The 23,325-nt window shown below is 45.1% G+C and overlaps 1 protein-coding gene across 1 annotated transcript in view; it reads right to left on the bottom strand.

The window, feature by feature from the left end:
• Positions 1-23,325, bottom strand: part of GARRE1 (granule associated Rac and RHOG effector 1) — a 506,156-nt gene that overhangs the window by 394,833 nt on the left and 87,998 nt on the right. The window contains exon 2 of the mRNA XM_069216464.1: positions 14,851-16,179. Within this exon, the coding sequence (XP_069072565.1) occupies positions 14,851-15,345 (495 nt within the window). The 5' untranslated portion in view covers positions 15,346-16,179. The remainder of the gene's footprint in view (positions 1-14,850; positions 16,180-23,325) is intronic.

Genomic DNA, 23,325 nt, shown 5'->3' with positions numbered 1-23,325 from the left:
TGTCTTGTTCTGTTTCTGGTGTGCAGTTCCTGACTCGCAGAAGGATAGATTGTAAACGAGAGAGCACTAGTGATGGTCATCCTGCAGACTGGAGCTTAGATCGTGCAACAATAATTATGAAAAAATATGATGAAATCTGTTCATAATTAAAAAGTATTTCTTTAAAAAGAGGAAGCAACTCTTCTCAGTACATCAGGTTATATATTGTTGGTACGTGGGGGAGGAGGGTGCAGCAGACGTGAGGAGATTACAAGAACTAGGAGTAGGAGGGGGCTGTAGGGAAGCTGCAATAAAACACATGAGCCGAAGCTGACCAAGCTCTCACAGTTTAACACAAGCAAGAAAGAAATCACAAAATAGTCCCCCAAACCAACAGATAAACAACCAAAGAGTAAGGATGTAGTACTTGGCCCGTGTTCCATTGGAGGAAACAAAAGACAAAAAAGAAGAAAGGAATGACCATTAGCAAGCAAGGAATTTTAAAGGACACAGAAAAATGAAAATCAATAGGCGGACTAGAAGCCCACAAAGTATATACAACAGGTCTCGCAGCTCGACCTAAAAAGGCGGTAGAGAAGAAAATGGACACAGTGAGCTCAAAAGCAAAGTGTCAGAATATTCCAAACATATAGATAAGAGTAGCTGTTACAAATCTTTATGAACCAAGTGGCATTTTCAACATGTGAAAATTAATGTTAAATGTACTGCCAAATTTAACGTAATGATGTGCAGTGAATAAAAGTCAATGAGCACATATATGTACATGTATATGTGTGTGTGTATATATTAGATAAATGTACACACACACAAAAACTATAAAAATTTAACCTAAATGTGGCAGCTCCCAGAGTTATTTTCACTTCCCTTTCACAATTTCTAAACAATTAAACAACACTGTCAGTGATAAATGCATCCTTATAAAGATTACACAGAAAACTATCAGACAGGAAATCACATTCTTGCCATGTTAATTGTGCATTAAGGGGTAAGCAGTTGTAGATGCTGTGGCAATCAAGAAACTAAGCATCAAACACATGAGGTGCTAAACAAAAACTGTTTCTCAACGTTGTCAGCTCAAAACAAGGCACAACACTGATTGCTTATATCAAGTGGTACGAATGTGAACAGAACAAATTCAAACAGAAAACTAGATCACAGGCAGAAACCTTGAAACCCTGTAACAGAGTGGATGAAAATGGTAATTGTTGTGGATGGAGACAATGATGATGGCAGACTGTGTGCTATACTAACAGCAGTTAACAACAACAACGGGTGCAAACAGACATTTTAATTAGAGGTTTTAGTACCCAAAATGGCAGGGTATCATTAATCATGTGTCCATCTGGTATGCTCTTCACTTGTTTCTGTAAAGAATGGAGTGGGAAATCCACCTTTTCTGTGTGGTTGCCCCAGAGTGTCTGCCTTTGCTATACCCCCTATTTTGGCTGGCTTTATAACTCTGTGCACTTTTTCCCTAATAACCAGTAGTAAAGTGCCTGTGCTCTCCCCTAAAAATAGTCACATTAGCATGGTCCTAATTGGTATATTTAACTTGCCTATAACTAATATTTGGGGCAAAAATCACACAGGGCTAGAAATTAAGTGGCACTAGTGGGCTGCAGCATCTATTGTGCCATCCACTCTACAGAGTAAGCAGGGCTTCAGGCCTACAACTGTAGCCTAATGGTAGTATTGGGTAAGCTCCTATCACAACTGCCATGCTCCAGTTCTAGGCAAGCCTAACAGACCTACTGCTATAGAGTCTAGGCCTCTGACGTGGTTATTTCTACTCTTCTTCGGAGTAAGTTACACAGACCCACCACTGTAGAGCCTGAGGGTTCGGAGAGTTCAACAAATTGCGCACCAGCCTATTTTATTTTATTTTTGCAACGGAACGATCTCCAGGTGAGTCCGAGCGCAAACAAGGAGGACCAACAACTCTTCTTATGCTTGTTCACATCAGTCAGAAGTTCCCTTCTACAGCATAGGCAACGAGGTTCTCAAGAACTAACAGTGCAGATGAGGGAATTTATGTCTTCTATATAAAGAACTTCCATATGAGGAACCCGACAGCCGGCAATAGTTTTAAAGACCCAACTAAGGTCTGAAGAAGCTGGAATGTCACATGTTTAAAATGTTACAAACCCGTAAGTAAACACATAAGATGAGAATCCATGATCCTACTCTGGTGGTGTAGTCAATGTGGCAGGACAAGGAATTTGTTAACGAATAAGAACAAAATGACATGTTTTTTGGAGAAAAGCTGCAGCACAAGGCAGCTTGGAATCTCAATTTGCACCACAGTAGTAGTTTAAAGTTAAATTCCTGAGCCCTGCATCTACAAAATGGAAACATCACACAATTTAAATTATAAGAGGTGAAGCAACAAGTCATAAATGACAACTTTGTCTAACTAAACATCCTAATTAGAAGGACAGAGGTTGTTTAATGCTGAAAACAAACATTGTAACCTCGATCAGGCCCAAAGTAAACATTACATGATCCACAAACTACATAGAAGTTAGGCACAGTAGTAAACACGGAAAGACACTGAACAAATGTCTCCTCAATGCTTCTTCTAGTGAAAAGCCACATGAGCTGTGACACATCCGATCAAAGTTTAACAATGTCAAACTCACAACCCTGTAAGAAAGTGAACCTAACTATTCTATTGTTATCAGGAATCCCCAAGGTGCCTCCTGCGTTATCTGTCCGCATCCTCAGGGATTAGAGTTAAATCATATCTCTGTTCTTGGTTAAACCTTCATGTTTCTAAGTAAACAATGTGCTGTGTTACACGATTGGTTTTATCAATGCTTGTTTTTACCAATGTTTGTTTGCTAATGTGAGCAGGTGTAGACATGTGCTTCTAATTGGGTGTGGTGTAGACATGTGCTGCTAATTGGGTGTGGCGACTCATCCACATGTGAAACTCAACTGCTTTCCTGACTGGCTATAAATAGCAGAGTGAAGCATGCCTCCCTGCTTGGCTTTGTTTTGCTTCCTGACCTCAGCATCTGATTTGGCAGTCTAGCCCCTGCTGTCATCCTCGTATTCAGGAATTTTGAGGCAATTATTTTCTTTGTTCCTGTACCATCTGACACCAGCCATTTCTCCAGCACTCCAGAAAAGACTGCAGCTAAGTGACTAGTATTCTCCAGGGAGTTTGTTCTTTGAGCGCTGCGCTTTCCTAGAACAGCTGGTATATTTCAGACCTCGTATTTTGTCAGAGTGCTTATCTTGAAGAGACAAATGCATTTCTGAACATTCTACATTATTATTGTAATTACTTGCCTAAATGTGCTTCAGGAAATCTGCTTGAACTCAAGTACCGCAAAAAGTGACAGTGCAATTTTAAAAGAGCATTTATGTGACTTTTCTTTCTCTAATAGCATAACTCTTGGATTTAAATTGTGTCATTCATGCCTGTCTTTCAGATTTGAGGAATTTGCTTTTGAAGGGTTTTTTACGCACACAGTGAAACCAAACTGTGCCACCCTAACTGTTTAAACCCAGAGTGGACATTTGTATTTCTTGGATTGTTTTTGTTCCTTTTAGTTTAACCCTATGCATGCAGGAAAGTTATACGTGGCATAATTAATGCCCTTGTTTGTCTTTCTTGCGCATGATAAGTGCAACCACAGTTCTAATTGTAGTGTGCAACAGTGAATCTCTGATGCCAGCCCTAGTGTCACAGTACTTATTGTTATGGTACTCAGTTTGGGTTTTTGGTAATGCAGTGTTAGTAATTGTGCCAACAGTTATTATTATCCAAGAAAAGTGCTGGAGCGTCCCGGTGTTCTTCTACCGCTCCTGTGGTCATATCAGAAAGAGATTCAGTTTTGAGGAAGTTGAGTGCACTAACTCTACTATCATTGTCAACAACATCCTGCCCCCCCCCCGAAGATACAGGGCGCCTGGCTGGACCGGCAAGACGTGGCAGTGTTTTGTCTCTTTCTCTTCCACTCCCCCTTTCCTTTTGGGACACCTGCCGGGGTTTCTGTGTCCACCAGGAAGTGCCAGAGGTGTTCCAGGAGGTCGGGGGCATACCATCGCCCCTGCAGACATCCTGCTTTTCAGGAGAGTGGCCCCGTCTCGACAATTGTAGGTAACTTCAAAAACCATTACGAATTGAGATGAGAGGGTGAAAAGGATGAGAATGGGATTGTTCAAATTCAGCATGTTGGAGGCAATTAAAGAATCTATTTTGTTTTTTAAATTATATGCATCCGACCTCATTTAAACTGTTGTACAGTTTCAGATTTAAAAAAATTGGTTTGGAAATGTTTTCAAGCCGGTTTCTAAAACTGTAAAAAAAAAATATTATCAGCTATCACTTTTTTTTTTTAAATACATATCTTTATTAGGGTTTTGCATTGTAAAACATAGCCGTACAGTATGTTCAGGCTCAATAAGCAAGAGAGTACAAAAATAGGTTATTTAAAAGAGGCTGAGGCATAACGGACATGTCTGTTGGTACAAATAACGGCATAGTTTTCAGGGCTGTTGAGTAAAGGAAGAGAGTAACTAAACTAGGGGAGGGGCTAGGTACAGAGGCAGACACTGTGTATGAGTACTAGCTAATAGTTCATATGGCGAGAGGCGATGTGGATATGGCCCAGAGAGGGGCATGGCAGGGCATGAGGATAGATCTGGTGAGTGTAAGTGCAGCGTGGACTAGTCTCATGGAAGGGGAGTGAGGGGCTGTGCCGGAAAGCAGGTGAAGCAGATGCCTAGAACTGGAGATGGTGCCAGTGGTTGACCCATAGACTGAAAACATCAGGTGAGAGGTTCCCTGAGGGAGGTCGTCCTGGGACATAAGCTGTAAATATTGTGTCAGTGAAGAGTCCCACTCCGGGGATGCATTCAAATGTGGCACGCCTCCTCAAATAGGACCGCAAACCCCTCAGTAGTCCACTGTCTGCACACTGCACCTTGCCAAGCTGCCAGCAATGGAGTGAAAGGGGTCTTCCAGTGTAGTGAGAGTGTCTGTTTTGCCAGCAACAAGGCCAGGACAGCAAAGCACGTACAGACTGTGTTTGTCTGCGTTTATAAATACTAAGGGCGCATGCCTCCCATGTATATATGTCAGTAAGCTTGTGACCTCACGTAGTGTAGTATGAACACCCTGCCAGTAGGGAAGCAGGGAGGGACAGGACCCAAAGCATGTGTTTTGAAGATCCACCTCACCTGAGGTAGTGCGGGGACAGTGTAAATCTGCTGTGGGAAAATAGCAGTTGAGTTGGGCAGGGATCAAATGGGTGCGGTGGAGGATATGGAATTGGATACTTTTGAACCTAGCATTTCTCTAGACAGTATTAGGGAACGCCAGTGCCTAGGGCCATTCCGCAGCATTCAGCACCCTCCCAATGTTGTCTTCCCACTTGGTAAAAGGTCAATGTGGCTATGAATCACCCTACAGAGCCAAGTAGTTAAGTGACCGCCTTTCCCCATGGTGAGGAGCACCTGCAATACTGCAGGGTTGTTCCTCATTCCTTGTCGACCAAAAGGAATAGCACGTGTAATGAAGTTGGTGGTAGGTCAGGAACTGCCCCGCCGGAATACTAAAATCTGTTTGGAGCTGTGCAAAGGAGATAAAAGTGGCTGTCCGAAAACAAGTTGCATATTGAGTAACTGTGTTCTGCGAGTGTGCACGCTCCAGCTACACATTTATAGGCTACTTACAGCGAGAAGGGAGGAAGCTGGAGACACATTAGATGGTGCCACAGGAGAAGGAAGTTCCTATTAACAGAGGAGGTGAGTGGCGGGGAATGGTGACCTGTTTCTCCCGGGTTGCGGTTCGCTATCCACTGAGACACCCATTGTAGGTAGGCTGCTAGAAAACAGGCCTCAAAGGAAGGGGCACCTAGTATGCCCTCTTCAGTAAATAACTGCAACTTCTTCAAACTTATTCTACAGTGAGTACTTCCCCATAGAGGTTTGGTTAGTAGTGTTCTGAGTTCCAGAAAAGAGGTGCAAGGGGGTATCGCTGGGAGGTGGCAAAGTAATACAAAAGTTGCAGTAACATCACCATTTTTGATACAGCAACTCTCCCAGTCGTGGCGGTGGGAGTTTTCTCCAAAAAGAGAATGGAGATTCAGGATGGTGACACAGGCTGTAAATTACCACCAAAAAGGTCAGTTGGGTTACGGTACAGGTGAATCCTTAAGTATCAGACCGCTGAGTTATGCCAGGTGAGAGGAGCTCCACCTAGGGTGATATCCTGTGGGATCAGGTCATCATGGAATGGATAAACGGAGGATTTGCTCAGCTGACCGTCAAGCCAGATAAATCGGCGAATGACAAAGAGAGAGTCTGCACGGACATCAGGGATGAACAGTATAAGATCATCAGCATACAATGAACACTGCGTGTGTCCTGTCGGCAAGTGGGATGCTCTAGTGTGTACAAATTTGGCAGAGCCAAACAGCCAGGGGTTCCATGACCATTGAAAACAGCAGGGATGAAAGGACAACCCTGCTGGGTGCCGTGTTTGACCGAGAAAGTCTTAAAGATGTAGCGACCCACCCAAACCCATGAAAGGGGCTTCCTAAACATGAGCCAGTGTAGGTTAGAAGTCGATTCCCAACACCCATCCACTCAAGGACCTGAAAGAAATAATTACAGTCCAATAAATCAAATGCCTTTTTCAGGTCCAGCACCAGGCACAACAGGCCTTGAATGAGGCCAATCTCGGGGTGGGAGGAAGGGGACCTCTTTGAGAGCAGTTCCGGCACTTCAGGTTTGGTCTGGGTGGTGAAGGTGGGTCTCTACTAATGCATGGCAAGGAGGAGTCAGAGTGTGTGCCTATCCAGTCCCACGCCTCTTTGTGGTCTGTGAAGAAGTGGGATTCTCCCTGGTGCAGGAGGAGTCATGCCGGATACAGCAGAAAGTGGTGGACCCCCATTTTCCTGAGGAGATTCTCGACTCAAGAAAAGAGGCACGTTGTTACTGATCTCTCAATGTATAGTCAGGGAAGAGCATGACGTGCTTATCCTCTAGTAGTGAGGGACCATGGAGTCAGGTCACTTGTAGAAAAGCATCTCAATCACAACAATGGAGAATCTTAGCCAGTACAGGTCAGGCAGTGCTTCTGGTGGAGGACAGCATGCTGGGACTCAATGAGCCCTCTCCAAGGAGAAGAAAGCAGTGAGGTCTGAAGCAAACATTAAAGATCGGATCCATGCGTCAAGGAATGGCAGGGGGTCCTTTCCCTCCACATCCTTGAGTAAGCCCAGAATTCAAATATTTCTCCTGCAGGAGTGACCTTCAGTATATCTTGCCAGCTCCTCTAGTGTGCAGACTTATTCCTGTAGATCTTGAATGGCTTGTTGATTGTCCAGTGTTTGGGATTGGAGGGCTGTCAGCATCTTCTCACTTTCAGACAGATGGTGTGACAGTTTCGGAGGTAGTCTGAGGAAGCTCAGTTCCGCCACTAGGGAACCCAGGACCGTTTCTATTGCTATCCGAGAGGTTTTGTGGTGTAGCCATTTTAGTTATAGCTCCATGCATGTTATTTTGGCACACTAGGCCAGTCGCTGTGCATTTTAACCTAGATATATTTTATTCAGCTTCGTTTTTGATTTTAACAATAGCCATATTTGGGGGTCTTGTTTTATTTCTCTCTATCTAGCTGTTGTTTGCCTAGGCCAGCACTGTGTTCTTAAACAAGACATTTCTTTCACCCTGTGCTTCTCTCAAGGCTGCAGTAAGATAGGTTGCCAGTAAACGTGGTAACGTTTTGTCTCTAGTATTCATAGAAACATACACATCCTTACGTAGGGACATTTTCTCAGAACATCAGCTGTTTTATTATAAAAACACTTCCCTGTCCCATACACGTTAGAGGGAGATTTCAGCCAGATGACCACGAATGTATGCTGATTGCTGAACTCTTCGCTACAGCTTATTATGCAGAATTCAGGCCTTGCTCAGGTATAGGGAATGATGTCTTCACAGGGGAACCTAAAGGGCAGAACTAGAGCTTAACATGCTGTGCTCTAATATAGCCTAGGTAGGAATAAGTCTATTTACTCTAGTGGCAATATGGTAGCGTTATTTCTATGCTTCACTCTCCTTGTCACAATTTTAATCCTGTCATGCTTTATAGTCCTGGTTATTGCAGAACATGCTTTATTGTCCATGGTGCAGTTGCTTCATTAAAGGCCTTACTGAAACATATACTGCCTCTGCTTGTCCTTGTATATGTGAGACTAATGTAACTGAGAGAAACGGATGAGATCTGAGTGACCACGATTTCCCTGAGGAGTCAATTGTGTCATGCGCTTGGCTGCCCAATCATCCCTGCTCTTGGGTGGAGATGAGGCACTGCTAGTTAGCTGGAGCAAAACCCAGATTAGGCCTACAGGTGTCAAGTGTAGGGGGTTAGACTTAGTCCCCCCACACCACAGGCGATTCTGCCGCTCAAATCCAGTAGTCTCATTAGAATGAAAGCCTATGTGACACGTTCAATTGCTGTTAATACTGCGTCAAGTTTGTCTAGGGGTGGTTCTGAGAGTTCGCTTGTTGCCTCCGATAGAGGGGTGTCTGGTATAATGGTATAACGGATGGAGGATTTGACGGAACCGGTTTCATCGTCGATGTGGTGGTCTTCTGGTGAACCATTGTTGAATATGGCATGGGTAGACCTTACTTCCCCTAGCATTCATCAAAGAGTGGGGCCCTGGAGCTGGGTCCATGCGGTGTGTGGCAATGACAAAGACAAGCCTGTAGAGCAGGTGTGGGAAAGTAATCCTTTTGCAGAAGGTGGGGGAGACCCCCTCACAGCAATATCTAAGTGTCTGAGGCGTTGTGAGGGGTGTTTCAGGCAGTGCGTTGGGGAGGTGACCATTACAGCAACTCTTGTCCACTGTCTGAGATATTCCTAGTGGGAACAGTGGAATATCCAATGTCACCAGGTGATTGCACCTGGACTGTGTCCCAATTTGGACTCAGAGGGCCCAGAAGTGCTTTGCACTGCAGTGCTGGTATTTGTGGGTGTCCTACTATGCACTTGAGTTTCTGACGTCCCTAAGGGAGGGGTGCTGTACATCTGTCCTCTCAAAACAACACCAAGACTTGAGGCCAATTGTATCCCACAGTCACACACTGCAGTTTAGGAGGTCATGATACATGCAGGCCCTCAATGTCACAGCTCGGGGTGTCTCGCAACCCCCACTTTGACCATGGTTTGCCGGCCATATCCCCCCACACACCCAGGCCGGGGTGATTTGTTTGTTGAGTGGCTGTGTCCCAATGTGGGCTCCAGAAAGGTCCACTGCAAAGGCTGCTCCTAGGTACGGAGTTCGGGAAGCCAGAGGATGGGTGAAATTGGGAAGGGGGGGGGGGGGGGGGGGAATTGGAGGGGGAGGTCAGACTTCTCCTCTATCTGCACGAAAGACAGCAGTTGAAGATGCAGGCCGTTGGTCCCCAGGAGTGGTAGCTCCCAGCACTTGTTGTGGAAGGAGGGGGTAGGGAATATACAGACCACATTTTCAGGGGTGGAAAGTAGGTAACAGGGTGGTCTTTTGGAGCGGGGACTACCTCCCGGGCGCGTTGCTCTGTACGTGCTGGGTCTTGGTGCAGATGGTCACTGGAGAGAAGGTCCAGAATGTCTGTGACTGCGCTTGTGTTCACCATGCAGGTCCTCTCAGTGGGCAGTTCCGGGGTGCTGCCGCCGGGAAGAGGTACCGTGTGCCGTGCGTCCACGGGGGCCACAAAATGCACTGCTATCCTCAACAGGCCGCACAGACGCCAACAGCCCCAAGGGTGGACCGCACGTGGGCCGCACACAGGCAGTTCCCCCAGGACAGGCAACATCAGACCAGGCAATCTCCCACAGGGGGTAGAGGTCCTTTAGGGCCGGGGCAGCATTGTAGCTGGTGGCGCGGTTCCAGCCTTAGTCCGCAAAGCACCCCACATCTGCGTTGGTGGCCCCAATGCTCATCAAGGAGGCTGCAGTGTGACTGCAGATCCAGGTAGCCGGAAGTGTGGGGGCCGGATACAGGCACGAGGGCCCCAAAGTCAGGTGCAGCTCCTCCTTTAGGTCCTCAGGATGCCGATGGGTGCAGGCAGGAGAGTAGGATGGTTATCGACAGTCAGGATGCACTGCATCACTTCGCTCTGTCCGCCATATTGATCTGCAGAAGGAGGGAGTCACAGCGGTCGCCCGCTCCCAGGATTGCAGGGCTGCATTCCCCTGCAGTGATGATCTGGTGAGATGGAGCTCTGATGCTGGGCCCAGAGCAGTATTTTTGTTCAGGTGCAGGGCTTAGTTGAGTGAAGCACAATCATTGCACATCCACCATCTCAGCAACACCGCTGTTGATCACCTATCATATATACAGTAAAGTAAAAGCTAAGCTAACAAGCACTTGCAAAGTCAATAGGTCTCACCTATACAAGAGCTACTGGATTGGCAAGGTGTCTTTGCCATGTACACCAGTCTTGCTGCTGTTCTGCATGGCTAAAAGTTAGTGGTGTGGGGTGTCATTGAGTGGAGGAGGAGGGTAGTGTAGAGTTGATTTGTTGGAGTAGAGTTTAGTGGCAGAGTGCATTGTCAGAGTTGTGTGGTGTAGAATGGAGTGGGGTGGAATACGGTGGGGTGGAGTACAGTGGGGGTGAAGTGAATTGGGTGGAGTGGGGTGGATTGAGTAGGGTGGGGTGGACTGAAGTGGGTGGATTGAAATGGGGTGAGGTGGATTGGATTTAGGTGGATTGGAATGAGAGATTAGATTTGACCAATTGTCTGAATTGGAGTGATAGGAATAGGTTTGGGTGGACTGATTAAGGGTGGGGTGGATTGGATTTAGGTGGAGTGGACTGGACAAGTTTATACTGTAGTGAATTGGGGTGGAGTGGAATGGGGTGGATTAGATTGGAATGGGGTGTTTTAGAATGAAATGGTGTGGGGTGGATTAGACTGAAGTGGGGTGGACTGGACTACAGTGGGGTAGATTGGACTGGACTACAGTGGGGTGGATTAGACTACAGTGGGGTAGATTGGACTGGACTACAGTGGGGTGGATTAGACTAGAGTGGGGTGGATTAGACTAGAGTGGGGTGGATTAGACTAGAGTGGGGTGGATTAGACTAGAGTGGGGTGGATTAGACTAGAGTGGGGTGGATTAGACTAGAGTGGGGTGGATTAGACTAGAGTGGGGTGGATTAGACTACAGTGGGGTTCATTGGATTGGAGTGGGATAGCCTGGATTGGAGTGCTATGGCCTCAGTGGATTGGGGTGGGGTGGAATGGAGCGGGATGGACTGAAGAGGGTGGATTGGAGTAGGGGGGATTGGAGTGGGATGGATTGCATTGAGGTGGGGTGGATTAGATGGGGTGGGGGGCTGGGGTGGAGTGGAGTGAGGTGGAATGGAGTGTGTGGATTTGACTGCAGTGGGGTGGACTGAACTGGAGTGAGTTGGACTGGATTGGGGTGGAATGGTAGGAGTAGATTGGATTAAGTGGGGGTGATTAGATGGGGGTAGAGTGGGGTGGGGTGGACTGGAGTGGGGTGGATTGGACTGGGTGGAGTGAATTTGAGTGGGGTGGATTGGAGAAGGGAGAATTGGATTGGTGTGGGATGGTTGGGATTAAAGTGGGATGGACAATTTTGGAGTGGTATGGTTTGGAGCGGGGTGGATTGGAGTGGGGTGAAAAGGACTGGTGTGAGGTGGTTTGGACTAGGGTGGACTGGACTTGAGTGGGGTGGATTGGACTTGAGTGGGGGGAAATAAGGTGGTTTGGAGTAGGGTAAACTGGACTTGAGTGGGGTGAATTAAGGTTGTTTGGAGTGGGGTGAATTAAGGTGGTTTGGAGTGGGTAGAAAGGGTTGCGGTGGATTGGAGTGGGTGGATTTCACTGGAGCAGATTTGAGTGGGTGGATTGGGTGGGCTAGATTGGAGTGGGTTGGGCTGATGTGGGGTGGAATGGACTGGAGTGGATTGAAGAGGGGTGGATTTGCACTGGAATGGGGGACTGGGATGGAGTGGGTGGGTGGGGCGGATTGCATTGGTGTGAGGTTGACTGGACTGGAGTATGGTAGATTGATTGGGCTATATTGGATTAGGGTGCAGTGTGGTGTACTGTGGTGGAGTGGGGCAGATTGGAGTTGGGTAGGCTGGAGTGGGAAAGACTGTTTTGGATTAGAGTGGGGTCGACTGGAGTGGGGTAGATTGTTTTGGATTGAAGTGTGGCAGATTGTTTTCGATTTGAGTGGGGTTGGCTGTTTTCGATTGGGGTGGGACAAATTGTTTTGGATTGGAATGGGGCTAATTATTTTGGTTTGGAGAGGGTCAGACTGGAGTTGGGGAGATTGGAGAGGGGCACATTGTTTTGGATTGGAATGGGGCAGATTGTTTTGGATTGGCGAGATTTGAGTGAGAAGGGATGTTTTGGACTGGAGTGGGGCAGATTGGAGTGTGACACATTGTTTTTGAATAGGTGTAGCAAATTATTTTGGATAGGAGTGGGGCAGATTGGAGTGGGGAAGTCTTGTGGTTTGGAGTAGGGCAGACTGGAGTGGGGCAGAGTGCTTTAGATTGGAGTAGGGCAAATGGTTTTAGATTGGAGTGGGACAGATTGTTTTGGATTGGCTTGGGGCAGATTGTAGTGGAAAGACTGTTTGGGATTGGAGTAGGGTATATTGATTTTTACTGGAGTGGGGAAGATTGTTTTGAAAGGGGGCAGACTGGAGTGCAGTGGGTTGAGAGGATTGGAGTGTGATGGATTGGAGAGGATTGGAGTGTGATGGATTGGAGTGGGTGAATTGGAGTTGGGTGGATTGGACTGGTCTGGGATTACCTGAATTGAGTAGGATGGATTGGATTGAGTGGGATGGACTAGTGTGGGGTGGATTTGGATGTATTTGAGTGGAGCGGAGCAGATTACTCTGGAGTTGGGTGTATTAGGGTGTACGGCACAATTATGTGTTAAAGCATAATTTCAGAAATTAAATAGAAGATACAATGTCGGTTTGCAAAATTCAGAACAAGATAATCGTCATGTTTTGAGAACAGCACCCATGAGCAAAACAAAACAAAAACATGAGTGCAAAGCGGGAAGAGACTTTGAAAAATAAAAGAAAAGAGTTAACTATAGAAAATAAAACTTTGCAATTTTGTTTGGCCTGCTGGGTACGTTTTGCCAGTCACACACCTTCTGTTTGCAGAGGCATAGAAGTTAAAAAGTAGTACATCAATCACGCTGGAAGCAGCGGACGGGCAGTGATTAAGTTGAATGAATCAGTGCTTGTTCCCTGCTCCACAGACAGGAGCGGAAATGAAGCTAGGCCTGCAAGTGCCCAATTACAAGGCTATAAAGAAAAGTGCCAGGCAAGCAAACAAATAGTAAACAATGGGCGGTCTCCAAGTCCTTTTTATTCAACAACAGTCTCGCAAGCAAGACGCATACGCTGGTGCATGCTCTCACACTCAAACCATAAAAGGGATATAGTAAACTTAATTACAATCGAAAGCAGGAAGGGAGGAGGTGTCGTCTTTGCATTTTGGGTTGTAAAGGAAAGAAAGGGTTGAAGTCCTCAATTCTACATCATTTCTCCAGTCATGTGGGTAAAAAGGTCAAATGAACGAGAGATGCCCTTTAATAAATCTCAACTTTGTTCACAACATGCTAGCATGTTTAGTCGTATACCTTTAAACAGGCCTTAGTCACAACAAAGCAAGACGACAAACAGTTTTCTATGTCATTTCTCACCTATCAATAAGCATGATTAAATTACTATTTTGAGAAACATAACCGTTTCAGTCAGCAGGCGCCGGGTTCTGTTCTCGCTATTTGTCAGGAATGTGTGCAAGTCCACCTGGTCTATTTTAATATGCTCAGAGTTCCTCTAAAATATAGAAATCAGATTGGTTCGGGACCCACTGAATAATATGGTAAAACTTTAAAGAATAGTGCCCCCCAGGTGGCATAATCAATAATGCATTTAAGGGCCACCTTTAATGTCATCCTCTTCTCTCCTAACAGATCTGCATACCCAACTTTACCACTTTTTATTGTATAGGCTGCTCACAGATAAAGAACTGCCACCCTTGAAGATATCATTTCTGGTATGGTCCTCATTAAATTTGAATAAAATATACCAATCAAAGTGATCCCGGAGGGCAACAATGATCAGTTACCACCAAGTTAATTATCTGTACCGAAGTGTAGTCAACACTTTGTATGGGATGTGGCACCTTGTAAAGCCGGAGGATATAGACAGTGGCAATGAATGGGGCTCTACTGATGACAAAGTAGCCAAGGACAACAATCCTTTAAAAGTTACGTCAAAGTTATGGAGTAGATGTACACTCAAATGGATTTCTAGACTCTAGGGAAAGTCCAAAGTGGTAAATATAAAAAATAAATTACCTAACTTAAGGAGGAGCACTCATAAAAGTAACAAATGAACATCTTTTGGCCGACTAAAATACTTTTCTTAAAATAAGTAATTCATTCATACTAATAATTGAAAATTGAATAAATCTGGGCCCTTTTCTACTGTGATAAGTAATTACCTGCCAAGAGTGTTCGGAGATCTCCAAATCGGTCTTGCCTATTGACAACTTTTAATGTGGTTATTACTTGAGATATTAAAACATTCATTTAATAGAAATATTGCAGAAAGTCTCATGCAATCATCAACTACAAAATAAATATATACACAATTAAAAAGCATTTTTATCTGCTGATATGTACAACAATGTATCCAAACAACACTATTCGACTAAAGTGGATTACTGTCAACATGTATGTTTCAAACGGGAAACAATGGAAGGAAAAACACAAAATGAGGATTATTCTTTTATCCACTCAGTTTACGAAATACTTATTGAAATGTACCATACCTCAATGTCTTGCAGACTGAACTCATTCTGATCTTTGAAATTTGCAGCTCCCACACTTAGCTCCATTAGCATTTTTGCGATTTCTGGTTTTATTGCTGCAGTGAGCCGACTCGCTGCTTCCATAACATGTTCCTGCACGTCTTTCAGTTGCATAGCTGCCTTAGAATAGTGGGAGTTTCGAAAAACACCGCTAAAAAGGTCTGTAAGGAAAGTGCTTGCACGACAAAACACATTGAGTGCATCCAGATACTTGGAGATCCCCTGCTGGATGTCTGCGATCGGAGTTGTAGGAGGGGCGGGAAGGTTGCAGCTGCCTGCAGCAACTGTGGAGGACAATGGGGGAGCGGTGGTCGTTGACGCCAGTGGTGCGCTAAGGGTCCTGCTTAGCTCGGGCATTTGAAACTGCTGGTGCTGCTGCCCTTTCTGCTTGGACCCGCCAAGCAAAAAGCGCCGCTTGTAGTCCATTTTACTTTCCTGGGCACTGCAGCAATACATAAGTGTCAGTTTTACGGACACACGCACAGGTTAACAATCGGCTGCCAAGGTTCTTTTGCAGATTTGTGTTTATGTATCGCGGCGAAGGACTGGGCGCAAAGGTTTTGTAAAAGGCATTTCCAAGAGGCAGACGTTTCTATTCTGTATCAGCAGAGAAGGGCAGCGGGTTTGCTACTAGGTGCTCCTGTGTTTAGTGCAGCCCTGCTGCAGTTCACAGCCTGTGTTTAAAAAGCAAGCTTCGCATGCTGCTGATATATTTGTTGCAAAGCAGTTTTTATACGTAGCAGTGTTTCAGAAGGACTCTGTAGTGGAGTAAACATAAGCTCTTTTCTCTGCTGCCCAACCAGCGACACCGGCTGCTTAAAATCTATTCACATGGACATCAAAAAAATATAGATATATAGATATAATTGTGTAAAAGAAAAAAAACAAATAGTACTTCACTTACATACCAAAAATTGTAGAGCAGAAATACTGATCAACAGTGACTAAAAAAGCAGTGCAAGTCTGGTGTCGTTCAGCAAACAAAAAAAAAAATCAAATGTTTTGTATGCTTTGGCAGATCCAGTCTGTCAAACGCCTGTAGTGCTTTGCTACAATACTGAAAAATAGAGTCTCTCTGGTTTAATTTTTTCTTTTCTTTTTTTTTAGAATTCTCAAATTCAGGTTATTAAAAATTAGATGGGTAGTTGTTGCAAATCTGCTCCTTTCCTTCCATTGGTTGAGGTAGTTAATACTGCTACAGTGGAAACACGGGTGTTTCCAGATTGAATGTGCCTGCGATTGTAGTCTGAAGGAAGAATGCACACATTTGTAAGGCCTCTAGTTAATTTCCTGCAAAAAAAAAAAAAAAAAAAGTAAAACAAATGTTGGGAAACAATGGGCAGTGTTGTTACATTTTTAACTTCTGTAGTCTCTCAGCACATTCTTTTTAACAATCATCTTGAGTATTGGTCTTAAAAAGGTCAAAGTGGGGAAAAGCTCCTGATCTGAAGAGACACACAAAATAACTCCTCTAGTCACAAGGCAATAACTACGATAAACTTTAACAAACCATCTAAACAGAACTCGTTAACTGCTTTGCGAAAAAAATACGAAAAATCAAAGAAGTTTAAATCTTGGCAATGATTTAACAAAATTGTAGCCTACTGTTACTGGCGTCCTTGACAATAAAACTCCACTAAACTTATTATTAATGACTCTAATGAAATTTGACTACTGTGTGCCTTTTACTAAAATGGGGGAGTACCCGTACCACAGTCAAAAAAGGATGGTTAATGGTTTGTGATAGATGAATGGTAGTTCGGTTTAGCTGCAACTGTGGTCAGAGCACTGGCAGTAACGATGTATATTTTCCGAGTCTCCCATTAACTGGAGTCCTTACACATTTCCAAAGATCTGTGTGATGTGTAGCATGTTGGGTTACATGTCTTTGGAATGTGAGAATTGGGTGCAGGGTGTATGGTGACCAGGGAGTCCGCACAAAATAATGGATGAGGCAATCTGACAACATGCATGTTCTTCGATCCCTGTGGCTTTGCCTCAAATCTGTAGCTAGCCAGTGGGTTCAGGGTTGGTGGGCTGAGGGGTGGGGGGAAGGAGGAGGTGTCTGCTTACCTACTAAAACAATTTTGCTCCGCTGCACCTGAAAACACCCCTTTCCCATGTTGTTTTGAATGCAGACTAGCAACCATGGAAACACAGCCAAGACTGACTAGGCCAAAACTGAATAACCAGAAGAAACATATTCTGAGACTGCAAGTGAGGTAAGCTTGCACCTCTCAACCTACCTGGAATCTTATAGAAGTGATATCTGTCCAGATGTCGTCTGGAAGGTACACATTGTCTGCTTCCAGCCACCATGATTCCAGAACCATTTGAACAGTCTCTCTAGCCACAACCATTTCAGAGTTGCATCTGATTGAACATGCAGTTGCCCCCCCGTCCTAGTGGACAAAACAAGTAGACAGACATGTAAGGATGACTGCAGACCCCCACCCCCTCAAAAGAGAATGGAACATGCACTTATATCACCATCACCTGGGCCATAGTACAGACCTGGCCGCCCACACATACTAACCCTTGGACCCAAAAAAGGCACAACTACAGCAGTCTGGACTGAGAGGGGACACTGTTGCAACAGTGTGCTCAAGGGAGAGGAGAGGGTTTTTAGATAAAACACTGAGTCAGGCACTGGTTAGGATCAACACTGCTGAAGATCACATGGAGACCATGGAGACTCTGGGAAAAGCGACTGGGGGGGGCAAAGCAATACCCTGGAATACAGACCGGTGTCCTGAGTGAGGGGAGGGGGAAGGTGGAGGGTGCCACAGATCAGAGGCACAATGCAGACGTAGACCGCTCACCCCCATCCATCTGGAGCTCGGCTGAGGGGGATACGGGCAGATTGAACTGTGGGCCTCTCACCTCCCCCACAGGCAGGTGGGGCTGATAAATAGAGACCATTACCCTACTTCCCCCTTGGCCCAACCCCTTAACACTCCACCAGGTGACATGAGACAACCTCGTACCATCAACCAGAATCCTCCCGCTGATTGAAACTACTCTCCCACAATGGCGAAGGATAAAGATCTGAAACCGCCAGTCACGGGAAAATTGATAGGTATACTAAGATGGTGGAGTGAATGCCTCCTCCATCCCCCGATCCTCCTGGGGCCTCCCAGATACTGGATAATGCAGCTCTCTTAACAGCGATTCAGACATCCAGAACATCGATGAAAGATAAAATCAGGGGCCTGCAGCCAGAGGTCTCTCTTCTCAGACAAAATCTACGAAATATAGCAGAAAGTGTGGCGGCAGTAAAGGAAACAGTCTGGAATTTAAAAAACCTAGCCATACTGATGGGTCAGACTTGGCGGAGGTTAAGAAAACCACTAAATAGCTGATGTTGAGGGCCCTGAAAACCGGGTGAGACAAAACTATCTAAGATTGGTGGGATTATCAAAAGACACTGAGGGCCACAATATGATTGACTTTTTGGGACAGTGTCTTAGGACCACTTTCATAGTTGAAAAGGTCTCCACCTGCTTTGTTATTGAAAGAGTGCACAGGGCCCTTGCAGCCAGGTAGCGGCCTGGCACCCCTCCATGTCCAATAATAGCCTGCTTCTTGAACTACCAGGACAGAGATGTAATCCTTAGGGAGGTTAGGCAAAAGGGGAGATAACAATGTTAGAATTGTTTTATCTTATTTCTTAGCTACTCCTCAGAAGTCCAAAAGTAAAAGAAGAACCTTTGATACATTAAAGGCCAACCTATGAGCTATGAAGCTGCAATACAAGTTGCTTTTCTCTGCCAAGCTGAAAGTGTTTCAAGATAAAGCCCATCCCTTCCTCGCACTGAAGGATGCCTGGCAATGGATTGATGAGCAGCCCCAACTCCGACCCACTACGTGTCGGCGAAGTCAAGCCACTGGCGGAAGGGAGCTAGGGGAGAGACCTAAACTCTGGACCTCAACCACTAAACTGAGGAGGAAGAAGATGAAGGCAAGAAGGGGGAGATCATTAAAAGGCGCATTGGAGGAACAAGTGAGAGACGATGAATCGACTGAAGAGGCGAACCCACAGCAGGAGCGCCAGCCTTCTCCAGTGGAGGAATATGACGCACTGGTGCATCGAAAGACATATGACAGCTCAGGCGGTGGCTCGAACAATGTGACTGATCCGGAGCAACTGTATGGAGGAACCTGTAGGCCTCTGATGAGGTGGGGCATGGTATGGTCCTCAGGAGCACATTGTCACGGCCAATACATACATGGACATACATGGTTTGGGGCTGAAACCTGAGCCGTAAGCTGCTCCTCTCCTTTCCCTCCCACTAACTGATGCTATGTGAGGTGGTTGGTGTGAGTGAGGTTAGAGTAGTAAAGAGTGTATAGTTTGTTGAATTCTCTAGCAATAATAGAGTAGGTCGATAGAGAGGTCAACAGACTTGTTCTGGGATTGCAAGCAGATATGGAAGTTATGCTGGGGGTAGACGTTTGCAAAGTTTGGTGGGAGGTAGGGAGCGTTTCACTTGGTTGGGGTGTGAATAGTTTAAGTTTTTTTTGGAGAAATGCCAATAACACTCCGACAGGCATGCCACCCAGGCAACAACGATTAGGCAACAGATACAAAGACAACTATGACAAGTGATAGGAATGTAAATGGCTTGGGTATCAAGGTCAATAGGGGTCTGGTGACCCAATATATCCGTAGACTTCGTCCGGATGTGGTGCAACTACATGAAACACACCCAAAGGGGTCCCACTGGTCGTTCCCTGGCAGAGGGGGCATTACCACCCTGGCTAACCCATGTTTCACATCGGGCTCTAGATGGGTGACAATCCTAATAAATAAGTAATCACCTTTCTAGGTGACCCGCACATGGATAGACCCTCATGGTATGTATGCTGGGATTCAAGGCATATGGGGGTAGGACAGCTATCACTACTGTGAGCGAATACGCAACCTCATGACTAAGCCCCTACAATAGGCAAAGTGGATGCCATTCTTCTGGAGCCCCCTGTCCGATACACTTCTTAGCCGGGGACTTTAATGTCGTCTTACTCCCGTCAACAGATCACTCCGGATAAATGATGGTTCTCTCCCATGTGACTCCACTGGCACGTTTTGCAATCGCACTGGGGCTAACTGACCTATTGGAGTGATATAATCCATACGTGAGAGGTTACTCATATTATTCTGGGGTCCATAAGTTTTTTTTTCCTGATTTGATTACAACTTTGTCCCGGCAGGAGATGTTGGTGAGATAAGGACGGCAGAGTACCTAGCACGAGGATTAACAGATCACTCCCCGATCTGGGTAACCATAGGGAAGAACAAACAAACGGGTTCCCCGAGCTGGAAACTAAATGCTTGTGACATGAGAAATGCAGATGTTGCAAAGGAAATACAAATTGATGCTGAACTCTATTTTGAAGAAAATGTGGGTTGGTGAATTTGGCTTGTACCATTTGGGAGGCATAATAAGCAGTGATTCGAGACCGCACACAAAAAGAAGAGTAAATCAGAAATGCTCAAAGCTGAAGGCAAGGATCCATACGCTTGATGCGGCCAACCAAGGCACTCCAACCGTGGGCAAGCTCCAAGAATTATTAATGCTGACAGCGGAATATAGAGAATTAGCCCAGGGGAGGTGCGGAAGTCACAATTGGCAACCCACCATTGTTTATATGATGTCGGAGACAAGGTGGGCAAATTACTGGTGTGCGCAGCACACTGACATTACAGATAAGCGGGGACAGGAAGAGACGCAGAAGTGATTCTGCATCGCTCCCTGCTTTTTTTTTCTTTCTTTTTTTAAAGGAATCCTCCAGTGCTAGCACCTGGAGATTCTTTAAAGCCCTCCCTGGAGTCAGGCAGCAGCCGACAGACGCACCTGTGAGGGTTAGTGTGTGCCGGACATTGGCCGACAAACGCACCCAAGGGTTTAATAGTTCAGGCATCGTGAAAGTAGTGTTGGTTGCTTACAGAGAAGTAAAGCTAATGCCATCCTGCTTGTATGGAGCGGTCATCCTTTTTTTTCTAATTTGGATCTCCCCTTAGTAGAATGGGGTGCTTGCTCGCCTAAGCCATTATTTCCATTTTGAGACTAATAATTGAAATTGTATTTATTCAGCACTTACTACCCCTGACAAGGCTACTCCGGAATCAATTTCGCCTGTCTCTCTAAATTGGAAGTGATTCATGCTTATTCTTTTCAAGTCAGTGGGCGCGAAAATTGCACCACTCTTGTTTATTAATAAAGATTTATACCCTGGTGTTTATTCAGACTCTTTAATGAATGATTGGCTAAAGCGCATTCAATAAACTTCACAATCTTGAATACACTCAAAGGACTAAATTAATGAATGGTCACAAAAGCATTCCTTAAAGATCTTTCTTAACACATTTATTTCATGGGTTTAAAAGTGACCCTGAGGCCCGTTGTCAGGGTCAAGAGGCAGTATGAAATTACAAGGCATTGTCTGTGGTATTCACTTTCACTGACCACTAACAGTGTCACACTGGCCTACAGGTCAATCAGGCATTGCCCAACGGGCTGATCTGATCTGATAGGTGAGTGTGTGAGCCAGTGATTTGGCGATTCATGGCCCTTTTTTCTGGTCTGGTCGGCCGTTTTTTACGTTCATTTCCATGATATTAACACAATCATTGTCTGCAACATGGTAAAATTCAAGCAGTCTCCCATACAAATCAAATTTAACGTCTTTATACGTTGAAACATTAATAGAATGCATAAAAACCCTCAGGCATCAACCTGCTAAACCGTAGAAAAACTGTGTGGAGGGTGCTGACCTCAAACAGGAAAAGCCCAAAATCCAGGTGACTTATGGGGAGTGAATTAGAAAAAAACCATGTTCTCACCTGCCTACGAAAAAACAGGTGAGTTTACACATCTAACTTTCCTGAAGGGAGTTCCATAACCTGGCTGCTGCCACAGTGAAGGCCTCAAAACCTCTCTGACTAAACAAAGTTGGCCATCCCAGGACCAAACATGCTGCTGCGTTCTGGATCGTTTGGAGCTTATTCAATGAATACTGATTCATACTGAAGTAAAGGACATTAGAATAGTCTAAACAAGATGTAATTCATGTGATGCCAACTGACACCCTGAACTCTTGAGAGAGAAAATACAAGATTTTCTTCAGGATCTTGATGATCCATAAACAGGAGCAAACAGTCCTACTGACTTGGGTGTCGAAAGTCAGGGTATTGTCAAACGTCGCACCCACATTTTTGGCTACGGGCGCCAGGACAGGTAACATACCATAATTATCCAGCCACCAACAGTTGGTCCACAGTTGCAAATGTGGCCCACTTTTCTAGCTATCTGATTTAACAATGAGGAACATTTCAGACAGAAATTGACTGAAGTGGAGCTGCGGTTAGGTACCGCTTTCAATGGCTCTGCATGGATATCTACTGTTTATGGGCCACTGTTTCGCTAGGCAACCACCAGCAGAATTTTAGTTCCTCCACTTCAGGAAATCATGAACATCCTTATGGCCTGCTTGATACCAATATCCGCTGTCAGAACATGGTAGGTGTTTGGTTCGCCAATTAAACGCATTATAGCCTCCACACTGGACATACTGGTGGGCAGAACATATGTCACGTTGTCAAGAAGTGCCCTGTGTGGCAACATGTTAAAGATTTGACTAGATTTTAAAGTGCTTGTTAGGGAACCTATGTATACTACACAAGGACCACCCTGATTGCCTAGTAAAATCATAGTAAGTGTAATAAGTCAAACAAATGTCCAGTGGGACTTGTTCACCATCATTTCTGCTTGCTTTGAAAGTGTGCAAACTCAATTAGTCACCTGTATAGTAACCAATGTTATTGAAAAGGGGTATAAGACACAATATCTTGCATGATGATTGTTTTCACATCTTATGCTAAAGATGTCAAAACAATCATACAAGATACGGCATCCTGTACCCTTTTCCAATAACATTAGTATGATACAAGTTAGTAATTGAGGTTTCACACTTTCAAAGCAAAAGTAGAAGTGTTGGTGACCGAGTCCCACACAACATTTGTTTGGCTTATTACTTTAGGGAACATAAGAAGTATTCCCCAGCATGTTTACCTCAGTTTCAATGGTAGATATGCACGCTCGGTTCGACAAACAGGCCTCAGAAGACATATCCAGACACCCCTAACTTGCATCCACAAACTGAAAGGAGTTGTATTTAGCACATTAAGTGAGTTGATGGCGTTAACACGTCTTCTTGAGCTTCAAGTAGCTAGGGACAGAAGCAGGCCTCAAAAAGTCATAAAAATATTACTAGATCTGCAGGTTGGGTAACTTGAATAATCTACTTGACCTAACTAATGTACTTGACCCGTAAACGGGTCTCAAATTGTGTAATCCTAGGCAATTTGTTTACACAGTCACCTTTTTCTTCATTCTCGCATACAAGGGCACCTTCAAATACGTGAGCTCAGCATTT

This window comes from Pleurodeles waltl, chromosome 12, assembly GCF_031143425.1.
Source record: "Pleurodeles waltl isolate 20211129_DDA chromosome 12, aPleWal1.hap1.20221129, whole genome shotgun sequence".
Lineage (NCBI taxonomy): Eukaryota > Metazoa > Chordata > Amphibia > Caudata > Salamandridae > Pleurodeles > Pleurodeles waltl.
The sequence above is the reverse complement of the archived record's forward strand: the minus strand, read 5'-3'. Positions and strand labels throughout refer to the sequence as shown.